This window comes from Lampris incognitus, chromosome 8 (genome assembly GCF_029633865.1).
Source record: "Lampris incognitus isolate fLamInc1 chromosome 8, fLamInc1.hap2, whole genome shotgun sequence".
In the NCBI taxonomy this organism is placed as follows: Eukaryota; Metazoa; Chordata; class Actinopteri; order Lampriformes; family Lampridae; genus Lampris; species Lampris incognitus.
The window spans coordinates 32,608,316-32,625,418 of record NC_079218.1 but is presented as its reverse complement, the minus strand read 5'-3'; the positions used below and the strand labels follow the sequence as shown (position 1 = coordinate 32,625,418).

The window sequence follows — 17,103 nt, the reverse complement described above, 5'->3', positions numbered from 1 at the left end:
TCACCAGTCTGAGGTTCTCAGAACGCGTACACTCTCGCTTGGGGTGTGACCATCCTCCCCACACTTATAGCAAAAGATGCCAGGCAAAACAGATGAAGCAGCAGACGTGGGAAAGGTCGAGGAATCAACCCTCGAGGAAACCAGTGCAGTCTGTGGGGCTGGCATTTCAGGAGTCAGGGTAGCAGCACTCAAAACCCTACTCACTAAAGCTGTCAGCTCCTTGACTTCATTCCTTAAACTATCCACCTCAGATGCCGCCGGATTCACAGCCACCTGGGGAACAGCAACAGCAGCAGTCACACGTGCACGAGGAACCGCAGCGGCAGCAACAGAAAGCTTAGTGTTTTCTCTCACACTTACCCAATGCTCCTCTTCTCGGATTTCCCGCATCAGCTGAGAGAAAGTAGGTGGATCTTGCAAAGTATGCATCATTCGCACACATAAAGCCACCAAGTCAGTGGTAAGGGCACCCTTAAAGAGCTGCTCCATGCGTGCATGATTCAAGTCTGCAGGACCAATCCCTCCTCTCACAAGAACACGGTGGAGGAGTTTATCCAAGCGACAGAGGTAAGCAGACAGTCTCTCTCCATCTTCCTGGAATGTATGGCGAAACGATGCCATAAGATCTGCCCCACTCTCAGTGGACCCATACACAGTGTCAAGAGCAGTTAAATACTCAGTAGCCGTGGAAGAGGGATTACTGACCTTCAAAAACCTCACGATGTCCCCAGCAGGCCCACGCAAGCTTTCAACAATGCGTTGCCTCTTTGCAGCATCTGCACACTGCCATTCAGTGCTCATCTGAGTAGCCTGTTCCATCCAGGAATCATATTCCTCCTCACCAGGGGGAACAGGTCGCAAACCTGAAAACAACCTCAGCTTCCTATAACTAGGTGCATCAGATGGGGCCTGATTACAGCGGTCCACCAGCTTGCTTATGGCATTGACTAAATCCGTGCTGACATCAGGTGTAGGATGCTGGGTGCCCATGACAACAGCCTTAACATCACCCATTGACTTACCCTCCTGCTGTAACAATGCCAACAGCTTGACCTCAAATGCATCCCCTTCAGGGACAGGGTTAACATACGGCAAACTACTCAGAGCATGAACAGACCAGGGACCCGCTTCACCTATAATTCCCATCTCAGGGGGTAAAGAAACGGGTTCTAAAGCAGCAGAAGTCTCCACTAGAATGAACATGTGCCTACCAGTCTTGTCACTACGGCAACCACGTATCCAAGTGTGACCCAAAACTGTGACTGTATCAAGTACACGGCTCACAATATCATTTCCGACATTCAGTGGCACTTTGCTAAGCAAAATAGCATGAGACACATCCAAATTCTCCTCACGGCTCCACTCGACAGCCTGACTGAGCTCCATGCTAACTGTATTAAATCACAACAACAAACAACAATAAACAGTAAACTACCTACTAAAGTTAGTAAAACAGGAGTATCCCAGCGGTGCCTCCAAAATGTAACCCCTTCTTCACTGGCGGGCAATGCCAAGCACATTTGAACAAGATAACATCCTAATGCAACCAGTTACTAAAGTGTTACAAGCAAATCCAATGGTGCAACAGGATCCTGAGTTCTGAGCAGTGGAATGTTGAGCTGGCCGAACCTCCTGTGCACTAGTAGGCTAGTGTCACTAATGACAATAATAGTGATAAATGATAATAGAGATAATTAACCAGGATATTTATCAGTGTAGTAGCGCGGTGCCTCCACTGAGAAAATACTACACTTACCTAAGGCTAGTGAATGGTGTATCTTCCCAGAATTTAAACAAACCTATGGTTAAGGCAGATCGTGTAACCCTGCTGTGTACTGAAGTACCGTACACGCTTATTACCAGCATGAGCTGCCAATACACCCGAAATATAATTAATAATAATAGGATTTTTTGGATAATAATGAGAGAGAGAGAGAGAGAGAGAGAGAGTGTGAGAGAAAAAAACAGAGAGTACCACACGAGTGTGGTACTGTTGATCAACTACACATTAATTAAAATTTCACAGGGCGTGACAACCGTTCACAATACACAGAAAGAAAGTATCAAAAGAATACAAAATACCCAGCGCTTTCTGTTGGGACCCGTTGGTGCACATTAAACCAGTTCTCTGAGTGCAGGGCAAGGCAGACACCCTACGATGCTCAGGCGACGAGACAAAAGTGCGTGGGTGTGTGTGTATAAGTGATCTGTCCAAGTTACTCACGACCCAACGCTCCCACGACCGGGAGGCTGTGTGTAGTCCAGAGGATGGTCGGCGCTGTGCTTGCCGTCGGCTCCCCGGCAGGGCCTCCACCCGCCAACGCTCCCACGACCGGGAGGCTGTGTGCAGTCCAGAGGATGGTCGGCGCTGTGCTTGCTGTCGGCTCCCCGGCAGGGCCTCCACCCGCAAGATGGCCACAGGTCGCAACGTTCCGAAAACCCCAGCGAAGACAATTGTCCTCCGGTGGGAAACAAAGCAATCAGACCCAAAATAAACCCCACCAGCAAGCACACGACCGTGGGCCAATCGCAACCCTCGGGTCCTCAAATGCGGGCCAGTACACGGCTGTGTACAAAGTCTCCGCAAAATGGGCACTCAAACGGGGCCGCAGAGAGAGAGAGAAAAAAATGGGACCTCTCTCCTTGGAGTCCTGCTGAATCTCAAGCTCCTTCCTTTTCACGAGGTGATCGACCGTAGCGACCCCACGATTTCGCGGGCAGAACACTCCTCATCCTATCATTGGCCGATAACAAAAATTCAAAGACACATACATCCCATTGGTCCACACGTTTGGAAACCACACCCACACAGGAAAACGTTTTAAGACACGAGCATGCTGGCAAATTAAGCACCAAAGATCTCCAGATTCTAAAAGGTCCTTACATATACAAACAAGCTACAAAAGCAAGAACATACTTTGGCCTTTTGAGCTGTGTGGCTCTTTTTGGATTGTGCGAGACCATAGCCAGAACTCTACAAAGTGAGAAGGCAAGTGCGAATGGCGCACTATAGAGTGTGCGACTGCGCTATGACAATGCATGCATGCACTGCGAGAAGATGAAGTTGTCCAGGAGATGACTGCCAAAGTGGAGGCTTGTACAGAAAAAAACAATCTTCAAATGCCCCTTCCTCCACGAACCAGCAGAACCCCCCCTGCCCGTCCAAGGGATACAGAGAAGGCTGAGGCCATTGTGACTGATGTAGGAGAGCAGCTATGGTGGCATGAGTTCTACGAGGCCTTGGATCTTGTGACAACCGAGCTAGAGCGCCGATTCGACCAAGAAGGACTGCAAGTCACTGCCCTGAGAGAGCAGACTCTTATCAATGCCACAAATGGAGCCTACTCTGGGTGGAATGAGATCAATGATGCACAGCACCCCAATCAGATTGACAAATCTTGTCTACATATGCAGCTCACATTGATAGGTGCGCCCTCCAAGACAAAAGGACTCAAGTCAGCTCAAGATGTTGCTGGATTTGTCAGAGCACTGCATCCTCAAACAAGGAAACTACTGACAGAGGTGGAAAAGTTTATTGAACTTTGCCTATGTCTACCTGTCTCTGCCGCTTCCTCTGAGCGGTCGTTCTCCACCCTTCGCCGCCTCAAAACGTGGCTACAGAACAATATGACCTAGAGATGACTCACACACCTGACTTTTCTAAACGTCCACAGTGACATTCTTGATCGGATTGACATTCAGCCACTGATGAAGAGATTTATCGACATCACACCAGAACGGAAGTCCACATTTGGAGTCTTCAAATAGGTAAGACTGACATGCATTATTATTCATTTTTGGTTACAGCTGCCGCAGTGCAGAATGCGTGTAATAGTCAATATCATGTTTGTAGTAGGCTATGTATGTAGCCAGGAATTGGCAATGCTGTGAGCTGAGTGGCATACTTTAAAATGGCATTCATAATAACTAGCAGGAAAGGCAATTTCACATTATTGATATTGCACCAGCTGATGTGTGCAGCGCAGACTGTTCTTAATGTAGGCCTAATGGATATCCTGTGTCTGTGTTAATGGCATGAGTTCGGCTAGCAGTGTTGTCGCGAAAAAGAGGTGTTTCTGTGCGTAACCAATATCGGCCTTTTAGAACTTTGGTGTGTCAAATGATGGACATGCGTGTGTGTCATTTGATTGACCGTGTAGCTGTTTACATTACTGCATCTGTCCCAGAGCACTACCATTAGTTCTGAATAGCTTCCCTTCCTTTAACCTCTCATTTGACTGTAAATTTCAACACATTGTTGGTAAAATATTTAATGTTACGTCTTTGTAGTGTGTGTGCGTGCGTGCGGTGTGCACGCTGTGCCACCGTGTGTGTGAGCATGTGTGAGCGAGAGACAGAGAGGAAGAGATATTTCCTTGGCAAATAAATACTAGCCTAGATAGAGAGCACCTCAGCACCCCCACTCAAAATACCTTCCTGTGCCCCTGCGGAGGACAGAGCAAAATAGGCGGAGTTTTCAAAACTTCTAGCAGGACAAGTTCGTCATTAGCTTTTTAAGTTCACATCTTATTTATTTCATTTTATTTTCTATTATTTTTCCATCCATTTTGCCTTCCGTGCCTGGCAGGCTGCCTTGTTTCTATTGGCCGTGCGGCTGTGCTGCGACCACGCTCTGCTCAGTGCAGCAAAAACCCATTGCGGCGTGGCGCAAGCCATTGGAAATAATGGGTTTCAGAGCGCAGTGGTGCTGTTGTCGTGTTCAATCAATCAATCAATCAATCAATCAATCAAGTTGCATTATTATAGCGCCTTTCCAGCTGCAACAGCCATTCAAAGCATTTTACAATTAATTCACACACACACACACACACACACACACACACACACACACACACACACACACACACACACACACACACACACACACACACACACACACACACAGCCCCATTAGGCTTCTTGGATTAAAACTACAGTGGGGTCTGTATCTATGTGGTCTGTGTTTTACCATGGTTTGCACAAGCAAGAGTGTACATGTGATATGCGTGGTGTGAGTGTATCCTGTGCATGCATGTGATTTTTTTTCAAGATTTTTCAATACTTGGTATGTCCACTATACTAACTTGAACAACATGCGTAATTCATAATAAGAATGCTTTACTTAACTGAACGGGACCAATACATAGCCGAACTGTGGCGCACTAACAGTCCGCGAGCTCTAACATGACATATAGTACCAATAGACTGACGGACACAACTCATTTACTTTCTGTGTGACATCCTAAAAGGGTCCGGGGACTCCATAAAAGGATAATAATAAAACTAACCCTGTTTAACTCATTACAACACTTACAACACTTCTCCCTGCTTAAGTTAAATGTCCCCTGTGGGCAGAACAACATTTAACAACAGAAGTCTTGTACACCTTCAAATATGTTAGCGTAGGCCTGTGAACATAAACAATAACCTGACACATGGCACTGTAAACATCTGAAGTAGGTAAGCTACTTATGCAACACATGAACACCCTAACTTCAGTCTCTTGTCTTAAAGGGTTAGTCTGTCAGGCGGTTTGTGACTATGCTGAGAAAGGCATAGTACTACCCCTGATGTCTCAGTAGACATTGGTGGGGTGTCTCCCAGTGGGCATGGGGGTGCCTCAGCAGACACTTGGAGCAAGATTTCACCTTGTTTTCTATATCCTGGTCCATGTTAGGCCACCATGCATATGCCCTGGCTAAACTTTTCATATGGGAAGCCCCTGGGTGGGCCTCGTGGCTCTCCTTCATTACTTGTGAATGCCCCTGAGGCGGGACCACCACTCTGGAGCCCCAGAGAACGCAGTTGTCTTGGACGCTCAGTTCATTTTTTCGTTTCGCATAAGGCCTCAGTCCCCCATTCTCTACGACAGGGGGGCAACCCTGCATGAGGAATCTTTTCACCTGAGACAGGACCGGGTCCCTCTCTGTCCACTATTTGATCTGTTTGGCATTCACAGAAGCTGACAGTCTCTCCAGCAAGAAAACTGTCCCTGGAGGCACCACGGTCTAGGTGGGGGTGTCAGACAAAGGGATCTGACTCAGCGCATATGCATTTGCGTTGTCCTCCCCTGCTCTGTAGACTATAGTTAAGGCTCAACGTTTTCGGTTTTCACCGGTTTTCACTGAAAAATACCCAGATTTTTTAAAAGGAGCAGATCGGTTTAAACTGATTTTCACCCGGATTTTATGTTTCCATGGATCCAAAAGTTGTTCCTGTTCGTGTGAGGTTATGTAACAGCATCCTCTTGTAGCGAAATTCGGCATGCTGGATGGCTTTGAAAAATAAAAACCGAAAATGCTGAGCCTTGACTATAGTGTACTGGTAGGCTGACAATGCAAGGGCCCAGTGCTGTACTCTCGCTAATGCCATGGAAGGAATACATTTAAGCTGACTAAAATGGGTCATCAGCGGTTTGTGGTCAGTACATATGGTAAATGCCCGACCGTAGAGGTACTAATGAAAATGCTTAGCAGCACACATAACAGCTAGACCCCCCCTCGTCTAGCTGAGAGTAGCCCTTCTCAGCTTGTGTCAATGTGCGTGATGCAAATCCAATGGGTTTTTCTGACCCGTCCTTCATCACGTGTGAAAGTATTGCCTCGACGCCATATTGCGAGGCGTCACAGGACAGGATGATCTCTATCTAGGTTGAAATGAACCAGAAGCCTCGCTGATTACAGTTGTGTTTTCACATTGACGAAAGCTGTCTCCTGTGCAGGCCCCAACTAGCAATGACAGCCCTTGCGGAGAAGTGAGTACAGAAGCGCCAGCCGTGTTGAGAGGTCTGGGAGGAACTTACCATAGTTCACCATGCCCAGAAATGACCTGAGCTCAGGCACGTTTCTGGGGCTTGGAGCTTTCTTGATGGCCCTGACTTTGTCCTCCACTGGACGCAAACCCTGGGCTGTGATGGTGTGGCCCAGGTACGTCACGCTTGGTGCTTGGAAAATGCACTTGCTACGTTTCAAGTGGAGCCCTGCCTCTGAGTCTCTTTAGCACCTGCTCCAGACTGCCGAGGTACTCCTCCTCAGTCTCTCCATTGACCAGGATATCATCCAGATAAACTGCTACATGGAGAATACCCTGCAACAGACTGTCAATCGTTCTTTGGAAAATGGCTGGGCTGGAGGCCACTCCAACCCCTTGTGGGTGTTAATTGTGGTGAACTGTTTAGAGTCCTCGTCCAAAACCAGCTGTTGGTAGGCATGGCTCATGTCTAGTTTTGAAAATGTCTTACCGCCAGCCACGGTTGCAAACAGGTCCTCCAACCTCAGCAGCGGGTATTCATCTAGCTTGGAGGCCTGGTTGATGGTGAGTTTGAGTTTGTAGTCTCCACAGATACATACTGTGCCATCGCTCTTGAGAACTGGAACAATGAGGGCCGCCCAGGCTGAGAACTGGCCAGGATGCAGGACTCCCAGCCTCTGTAGTCTGCCCAGCTCCTCCTCCACTTTGCCTTTCATAGCATGGGCTACCCCTCTGGGCTTGTAAAAGCGAGGGGTAGCCTGCGGATCTATGTGCAGTTTAACAGTAGTTCCCTGCAGTGCCTCCAGCTCATCTTTGAAAACCTCAGCATACTTATGAATGACATCCTCAGTCACCCTTGTGTGTTTAATCTCACCCCAGCTCAGCTTAATTTTCTGGAGCCAGTCCCGTCCCAGTAGACTGGGCCCCCTACCTTTTACTACCAGAAGCCGTGCTCTTGCTTCCTGGCTGTTACACTGAATGTCCACCTCTAGTGCCCCGACCAATGGTATGGTCTGTCCTGTGTATGTCCGTAGATTAATACTTGCTGGGTTGATAGTGGGCGCCTTGGTATCACTCGAAGTCTCTCTGTAGGTCTTCTCACTGATGACAGAGGCAGAGGCCCCTGTGTCAACCTCCATCCTCATCTCTTTTCCATTGACCACCACTGTGGCGTAGATAGGCTCAGCACGTGGCTCACTCACATTGAACATGTTGACAGAGTATTCCTCCTCCTGCTCGGAGTCCTCCATATAGTGTGCAGCTGACTGTGGCTTCCTAAAGGTAGAATTACCTTGCCCGGTCTTTGTTTTACCCTTAGCAACCCTACTCTTTTTAGCTAAATGTCCTTGAATTTGCAGTTGTTTGCATAATGTGCTCCTCCACACCTGAAACACTCCACTGCTCAACAACTATCTGCCTCCCTCCTAACCTGGTGCACTTCTCCCACCTGCGCACCAGCACATGCTCTCTGAATTTCTTTTGCGTTGTTATCAGCCATTTCCATTCCTTGAGCCATTCCAATGCTCTCTTGAACGTTAACGTGGTCTCGCTCAGTAAACAACACCGAATCCTGTCGCCATTAATGCCAACTACAAATCTGTCACGGAGCATGTTCTCTAACATCAGCCCGTACTCACAACATTCTGAGAACTGATTGAACTCTGCCACAAACTGGGCTACGGATTGACCTGGCTTCCGGACCAGAGGGTTGAATGTAAACCTCCGGACAATCACTGATAGACTGGGATTGTGGTGAACCTGAACGAGCTTGACTAATTCATCAAATGAAAGGTTGCCCGGTTTATGTGGTGTCACCAAAGTCCTCATCAATTTGTACGGCTTTGACTCACACACACTCAGTAGAATTGAGCGCTGTTTATCGTCATCTGTAATTCCGTTAGCAGAGAAAAAGTGTCCCAATATTTCCACACATTCCGTCCAGTCCCCATTCTCCTCCACAAACTCACTGATAGTCCCAAACATAGCCATGGTGCCGTTTCCTCTGTCGGTGTTCTCACGTGAACTCATGAACATAACGTTAGCTCAACTAGCTAGCAAAACAATGATCAGATGTAGTTTTACTCGCCGAAACTTCAGCCTTCTATCTCCCGTGTTATCCTTGTCACCAAAAATGTAGTAACTGAATGGGACCAAAAACAGTCCGCGAGCTCTAACATGGTACATACCAATAGACTGACAGTCACAACTCATTTACTTCCTGTGTGACGTCCTAAAAGGATCCGGAACCCCATAAAAGGATAATAATAATCTTGTTTAACTCATTACAACACTTACAACATCCACCATTTACCTTAATTGTAGACATGCACGTTGCCAAGGTTATGCGCCGTCCCGAAGTTACCTTGCGCTCTGTTCCTGCAGTTGACTGAGGGTCATAACATTTCAATCCGGCTTTCGTCACAAGCATAGTACTGAGACTGCTGAGACTGCATTACTAAGAGTATCCAATGACATTCTTATGAATGCTGATAAAGGTGAATACTCCATTCTTATTCTAGATTTAACCACTGCCTTTGATATCATCGATCATGCCATCTTACTTGATAAGTTGGAGAACTGGGTTGGCATTTCTCGTACAGTGTTAAATTGGTTTTGTTCTTATCTGACTAATAGACATTTTAATGTTTGCACAAACAATCTTGTATCCTCATCAGCTCCCCTACTGTATGGAATCCTTCAGGGGCCTCTACTCTTTATACATGCTTCCTCTGGGTCATTTGTTTAGTCACATTCAAGACATGTCATACCACTTTTATGCCGATGATACTCAGATCTATTTCTCTGGCAAACCCCAACAACCTGAATCAACTGTCCTCCATCCATGATTGCTTAGCTGCCACCAAAGACTGGATGTCCCTTAATTTCCTCCATCTAAACCCCGAAGTTCTCTTAATTGGTCCTGAGAACTTTGCCACTGCAGTTGATCAATTTATTGGTCCACTTTAGTCAAACATCAAACCTACTGCTAAAAATCTTGGTATCATCTTTGGCCAGAATGTCTTTTGATCACCATGTTACTAAGCTTGTCCAACCCCGTTTTCTTCAGCTAAAAAATACTGCAAAAATCAGAAACATTTTGTCTTTTACAGATATCAAAATATTAACTCACTTTAATTTTCTCCCATCTAGATTACTGTAACTCCCGTCTACTTGTGCCTCAATGAAGCTACTTTAACTCGTCTACAGTTGGTCCAGAATGCAGCTGCTAGACTACTAACTGGAGCTAGCCATAAGTCCCATGTTACCCTTACTCTTGCATCCTTCCATTGGCTTCCCGTAAAATTTAGAATAATCTATGAGATCTTATTGATTATATTTAAAGCACTGCATGATCTTGCCCCAAGTTACATTTCTGATGTTCTCATCCCTCATTTCACTTCCCGAATACTGCCATCCTCAAACCTCGGTCTTTCATCCATCCCCCACTCCAACAGCAAAACAAAGGTGACTGCGCCGCTGCAGTTTTAGCTCCAAGCCTCTGGAATATTCTTCGCCAATCCATCAGATTTGCTGAATCTTTGGACTGTTTTAAGCGGCTTTTAAAAACCTATCTTTTCAGGCAAGCCTTTTTATAGATCCCCATCCCTGCCTTCTCTATTGGCTCATTTTTAGCTTGGTCTGTTACTCCCTATGCCATGTTTTATGTTCATTCAATTTATTTTATGTATTTACTTGTACTTTCTGTATTGAGTGTAAAGCACTTTGTAATTATGTTTTTAAAAGAGCTATGTAAATAAAAATTGACTTACTTACTTACTTACTCTGTAATTGCCACCAGGCGTTAGCCTGGAGGAAATATTGTGTTTGGCTGTGTGTGTGCGTGTGTTTGTATATCTGGCTGGGGCTAATCTCAAATGCTAGTGGACCTATCAGACTATTTTTTTGTGCACAGGTATGTTACATATAGGCATATGTTTGATGCTGGTTATATATAGAATATATCAACGATTGCAGCATCTCTGATATAATCTCTGCAACATTGCACTTTATTGCTTCTTATTTCATCTGTATTTTATCATTCTTTTTGTGTGTGTGTATATATATAATTATATATATGAAGATTACTATGTTGTTATTCTATGTTAAGTACACTGTAAGAGCCATGAAACTGGAGTTAAAGTCCATGTGTGCAAACCTACATGGCCAATAAACTTGATTCTGATTCTGGTTGTTTAAAGACACCTGTTGGTGTTTTGATAAAATACATGTTAACCAGGATGTAGTTGACATAAGAGTTCAAGGCTGTGTGTGTGTGTGTGTGTGTATATATATATATATATATATATATATATATATAAGTGGTGGGACTTGATTAAAAAAAATAATTATGGGCTTTGTAATTAATTTGTAATTAATCGTAATTCATCGCATTTTAATCGCATATCGATATTTGACACCAGAAGCAACATTTTTCAATTCAAACAGGTCTTGGTAGATGACTATATCAATGAATAGACACATACATGAGTTTAAACAACAAAATCCTGTTTATTTTGTTCAAAACAAGTTTGTTTTGTAAACACAGTACTTTTTGTAACCCCTGATCTTCTACCACTGAAAGTGGTCTACAGTCCACAGCAATCCATCTCGCCAGTGAGTTTGTTAATTTATCAGATGTGGACTTGCTCATCTTGGCTTTGAAACCCGTCATCTGGTGGAGAGTCGGTTGGCGACTCTGCTTGGTTGTACTAGGAGCACTAGCGTTAGCTCCGGTGTTCGTACTAGCTGCAACGTGTTTCGCATTTAGGTGGTACCGGAGGCTTGAATAACTGCGGTGGAATGCAAACTCTTTGTTGCAGAGTCTGCACACAACAGTGCTCTTATCTAGGCTTCCATCCGACCGTTTTTTTAATCGTAAATTTCCCATCCACAGAGCTAAGCAACGCGGCGTCATCCTTGTCGTCCATCACATCTGTTGTTAGCATACTAACTTGTTAGCCTAACCTTCTCTGCCTTCCGCTTGACTGACGTCACTCGGTGCATCGGTATAATCCGTATGCCAGAAAAGAGTGCACTGAGAAGCATTCCGTGTTGGCTGGAATGTAAAAATAAAATGCAATAAAATACGTTAATTTTTTTAACGCCGTTATTTTTCCTATAATTAATTATCGAATTAACGCGTTAAAGTCCCAGCCCTAATATATATATATATATATATATATATATATATATAAATATATATATATATATCTCAATATAGATGTAGGAAATTTTTTTTTAATACATAGCAGTACGAGCTTGTTTCGTACGTCGCGCACTCATCAGCTGCTCATGTTTTTTCCTACATCTATATTGATATTCTGCTCCTCATTTGTTGAGCACTTTTGCACTTTTATCAACACCACTGACGGTTTCCAGAAAGAATGAAAAAACGCCACACACACACACACACACACACACACACACACACACACACACACACACACACACACACACACACACACACACACACACACACACACACACACTGGTGCTTGAACGTTTGTGAACCCTTTAGAATTTCCTATATTTCTGCATAAATATGACTTAAGTCCTTAAAGTAAACAAAGAGAACCCAATTAAACAAATGAGACCAAAATATTATAGTTGGTCATTTATTTATTGAGGAAACTATCCAATATTACATATCTGTGAGTGGCAAAAGTATGTGAACCTCTAGGGATTAGCAGTTAATTTGAAGGTGAAATTAGAGTCAGGTGTTTTCAATCAATGGGATGACAATCAGGTGTGAGTGGGCGCCCTGTTTTATTTAAGAACAGGGACCTGTCAAAGTCTGATCTTCACAACAGGTTTGTGGAAGTGTATCCTGGTAAGAACAAAGGAGATTTCTGAGGATCTCAGAAAAAGCGTTGTTGATGCTCATCAGGCTGGAAAAGGTTACAAAACCATCTCTCAAGAGTTTGGACTTCACCAATCCACAGTCAGACAGGTTGCGTACCCACCACTACTACTACTTTCGGCTGCTCCCATTAGGGGCCGCCACAGCGGATCATCCGTTACCATTTCTTCCTGTCCTCTGCATCTTCCTCTGTCACACCAGCCACCTGCTTGTCCTCCCTCACCACATCCATAAACCTTCTCTTTGTCCTTCCTCTATTCCTCTTCCCTGGCAGCTCCATATTCAGTATCCTTCTCCCAATATACCTAGCATCTCTCCTCCACACATGTCCAAGCCATCTCAATCTAGTCTCTCTTGCTTTGTCTCCAAACCATCCAACCTGAGCTGTCCCTCTAATATAATTGTTCCTAATCTGTTGTCACTCCCAATGAAAATCTTAGCATCTTCAACTCTGCCAACTCTGTCCCTCTAATATAATCATTCCTAATACTGTCCTTCGCCACTCCCAGTGAAAATCTGACAGGTTGCATACAAATGGAGGAAATTCAAGACCATTGTTACCCTCCCCAGGTGTGGACGACCATCAAAGATCACTCCAAGAGCAAGGCGTGTAATAGTCGGCCAGGTCACAAACGAACCCAGGGTAACTTCTAAGCAACTAAAGGCCTCTCTCACATTGGCTAATGTTAATGTTCATGAGTCCACCATCAGGAGAACACTGAACAACAATTGTGTGCACAGCAGGGTTGCAAGGAGAAAGCCACTGTTCTCCAAAAAGAACATTGCTGCCCGTCTGCAGTTTGCTAAAGATCATGTGGACAAGCCAGAAGGCAATTGGAAAAATGTTTTGTGGACAGATCAGACCAAAATAGAACTTTTTTTGTTTAAATTAGAGGCGTTATTTTTGGAGAAAGGAAAACACTGCATTCTAGCATAAGCTTATCCCATCTCTGAAACATCATGGTGGTAGTATCATGGTTTGGGCCTGTTTTGCTGCATCTTGGCTAGGACAGTTTGCCATCATTGATGGAACTATGAATTCTGAATTATACCAGCGAATTCTTAAGGAAAATGTCAGGACGTCTGTCCGTGAACTGAATCTCAAGAGAACTTGGGTCATGCAGCAAGACAATGACCATAAGCTAGGCATGTCCAAATCAAGTTTTTTGGGCCCCGATCCAATTCTGATCATTTAATATTGCTATCTGTCGATACCGATCCGATACATTTTCCTAGAACAACCAATCCAATGTATATGCTTGACAATTGAATGGCTTTGCAATGCATTAAGAAAGAAAATGTCTGCATCCAAGCTGTTCCTTAATGTTTTTTTTAATTATTTTCAAAATAAACAGTATAAATATGCCTCTTATCACAAGTCCACTTGTCGTGCAGCATTGGTTTTAATTTGTTCTTTAACAAAATAACCAAGAAATTGTAAACAAACTAAAATATATAGTTTATTCCACTTAGTGCAAATAGTCACAATTCCACTTCAAAATGGCAGCTTAACTTTGACATTCAGTCACAACAATCAATCCCTTAAGCAGCACTGTACTAAAACTAGAACACTCAAAATAAGTAATATAATCACAAGTCCACTTCCAAGTGGAGCTTAACTTTGACAATCACAGATCACAATTCCGCTTAGTGTGCATTATAGTACACTAGTGTACAAGTAGTGTAGTGTGAAAATGAACAACATAAATCTCAATTCCACTTAAAAGTGGTGTAGCAGCTTAACTTGAACATGAGGGGGAAGCAAAATCTGTTTCTACTTGGAGTAGCAGGCTAGCAGCATTACAGTAAACGATGAATATCAAAATAATAAAATTGCAAGGCACTTTTGTTATCAGGGAAGGCCAGTTCTTAAAGTGCTGCTGTTGTTTGAGCTACTACAGGAGTTTCTCCTCTCTTTCATTATCTATACTCTCTCTCACTTCAAAATGCGGTGAATGTTCTTTTTAAGGAAAACCAGCTTCTCTCCGTGTCAGCGAACAGACGATTCCTCTTCTCATTGATGACGTTTGAGACTGCACTAAGAGCCTCTCGCTGTCCACGCTTGTGCAGGGGGCACAGAGAAACAGCAAGTGAGGGATATTGTGTAGCATGTGCCCTCCAGTACTGTAGTGGATTGTCTGACCTTGGGATGGTTTGCTCTGCGAGGTAGCTCTGCATCTGAACAACTGCTGATGACGTGCTCACAGACGCTGTCTCCATCTCTTCTAAGATCTCATCAAACACACTGCCGATGCTGCTGTTTGCTGTGTTTTGATGTGGTATCTTTCTCACATGCTCTGCCTCTAGCTCTGCCTCCTCACTGGTGGCTCTCCTTACCTCCAGCCTCTCCATCTCTTGAATGAGAGCATCCTTGGCATGCCTCAGGTTGTCTGGATTTGTAAAGTATCTGAAAATAGATACAGGATGTGTACTTGAATAAAAAAGCATCTAACCATTAACAGAGCTAAATCTACATAAAAAATAAATGACTACAAATTAAAAAAGAAATTGGTTTAAATGACTGACTGGTGACTTACATTAATTATAAAGTAAAAAATAGACTATCATAGCATTCAAAAGGTAGTACTTTACTATATTTACTGGACTTGCCTGTCTTTGTATCTGGGATCCACCAGAGTAGCAATGGAGTATAGTGGCTCAGTCTCAACTTGGCTGAAGCATCTATATACTGCCTGTAGGAGAGTACTCTTCATCGTCTTGATTCCCTTTGTCAGAGCCTTATCGAGAAAGAACACGTTTAAGGACCATTATGGCAGGGATCACATCAGCTGCAGTTGCAGTCTCAGCACTCACTACCCTCGTCAGTCCTTCAAACGGAGCTAAAACCTGGACTGTCTTCTCCATCAGTGTCCACTGATTCGCCATCAGTGTAGCTGGAAGGCTGTGGTCAGCTGCATAGACACTGAGAGGTCGCTTTTGCTCCAGGAGGCTCTGTGCCATGTAGTGAGTGCTGTTCCATCTGACTTGCACATCTTGCTGTAGGCGTTTGGCTGGCATTTTCATATCAATCTGGATATCTTCCAGACATGCGTAGGCCTGTGGTGAGTGCTTGAAATGGCTTACGATCTTCCTTGAGTTAGCCAGTGTGTCTGTGATACTGCGCTGTGAAAGCAGACCCTCATGTAATACTAGCTGAAACGTGTACGCGAGGCAGCCCAGGCTTGGTACCTCCATCTCATCTATTGCCTTTTTCATACTTCTTGCACTGTCACACAGTATCACATGGACCCGTTGCTTGTCTATTTCCCACATGTTCAGCATCTCCTCAATTGCCTGTTTGACATGCTCTGCTCTGAGACTCGTGAAACTGATGTGCATGCAATACCGCAGACTTCAACTCAAAAGTGGAGTCGATCTAGTGTGCAGACGCTAAGCAGTGACATAGGGCTAACATCAGAACTCCAAATGTCTGTAGTAAATGCAACAGCCTTCACATCTGATAAAAGACCTCATAGGTGGCCACGAACCTTGTTGTACAGTTCTAGCAGGGCTGTGCATGACATGTAGTGTCGGGAGGGTAGCTCCAACAGCTCCAAAAGACAGTGAAAACCATTGCCCTCTACCACAGCGATGGGCTGGTCATCCAAGGCGATGAATTCAGCTACTTTTTCAGTTATCTTTTTGGCCTTGTTGCTGCCGGGAGGAAATTCCTCTCTCTTTTTAAAAGTACCTTCCAGTGTGAGTTGCTTCAGTGCAGCCTTCACCTTGGTTAGCTGAGTGAACTCGCTAAATTCCGGTTCATGTTTTTTTAGTTGCCGAATCAAGTTAGTGGTATTGTACGCAGCTCTACAAAAACCGCCCTGCGAAATGCTTGCATTGCAAGCACTGCAAATGGCTGTTGGGTTATTTTCAATTTCTATTTTAAAATAACGCCACACTTCAGACATTTTAGCTGCGTCCTGGTCATGCCTGATTCTGCCACAACTTGTACTCCCTGTTTACGACAGCTGCGTGACAGCGGACTGAGTGGAGGTGTCGCAAAACAAAATAAAAGATCAGACTTATTTTCTGCTCAATCCGATCTGAGCCAATTTCTTAAAAAAATGCCTGGATCGGCCCCAATCTTGATCCTTGAGATCTGATCGGGACATCCCTACCCTAAGCACACAAGTCGTTCTACCAAAGAACGGTTAAAGAAGAATAAAGCTAATGTTTTGGAATGGCCAAGTCAAAGTCCTGACCTTAATCAAACTGAAATGTTGTGGAAAGACCTGAAGTGGGCAGTTCATGTGAGGAAACCCACCAACATCCCAGAGTTGAAGCTGTTCTGTATGGAGGAATGGGCTAACATTCCTCCAAGCCGATATGCAGCATTAATCAACAGTTACCAGAAACGTTTAGTTGCAGTTATTGCTGCACATGGGGGGGGGGGTGTCACACCAGATACTGAAAACAAAGATTCACATACTTTTGCCACTCACAGATATGTAATATTGGATCATTTTCCTCAATAAATAAATGACCAAATATAA

General features: G+C 44.4%; 1 protein-coding gene across 1 annotated transcript; it reads right to left on the bottom strand.

Moving 5' to 3' along the window:
• On the bottom strand, window positions 1–1,386 carry LOC130116369 (paraneoplastic antigen Ma1 homolog). Its single transcript, XM_056284287.1, has 2 exons — window positions 361–1,386; window positions 1–273 (listed from the first exon to the last, which is right to left on the bottom strand). The coding sequence occupies exons 1-2, from the start codon at window positions 1,384–1,386 to the stop codon at window positions 1–3; spliced, it is 1,299 nt and encodes a 432-aa protein (XP_056140262.1).
• Window positions 1,387–17,103: the final 15,717 nt, after the last annotated feature.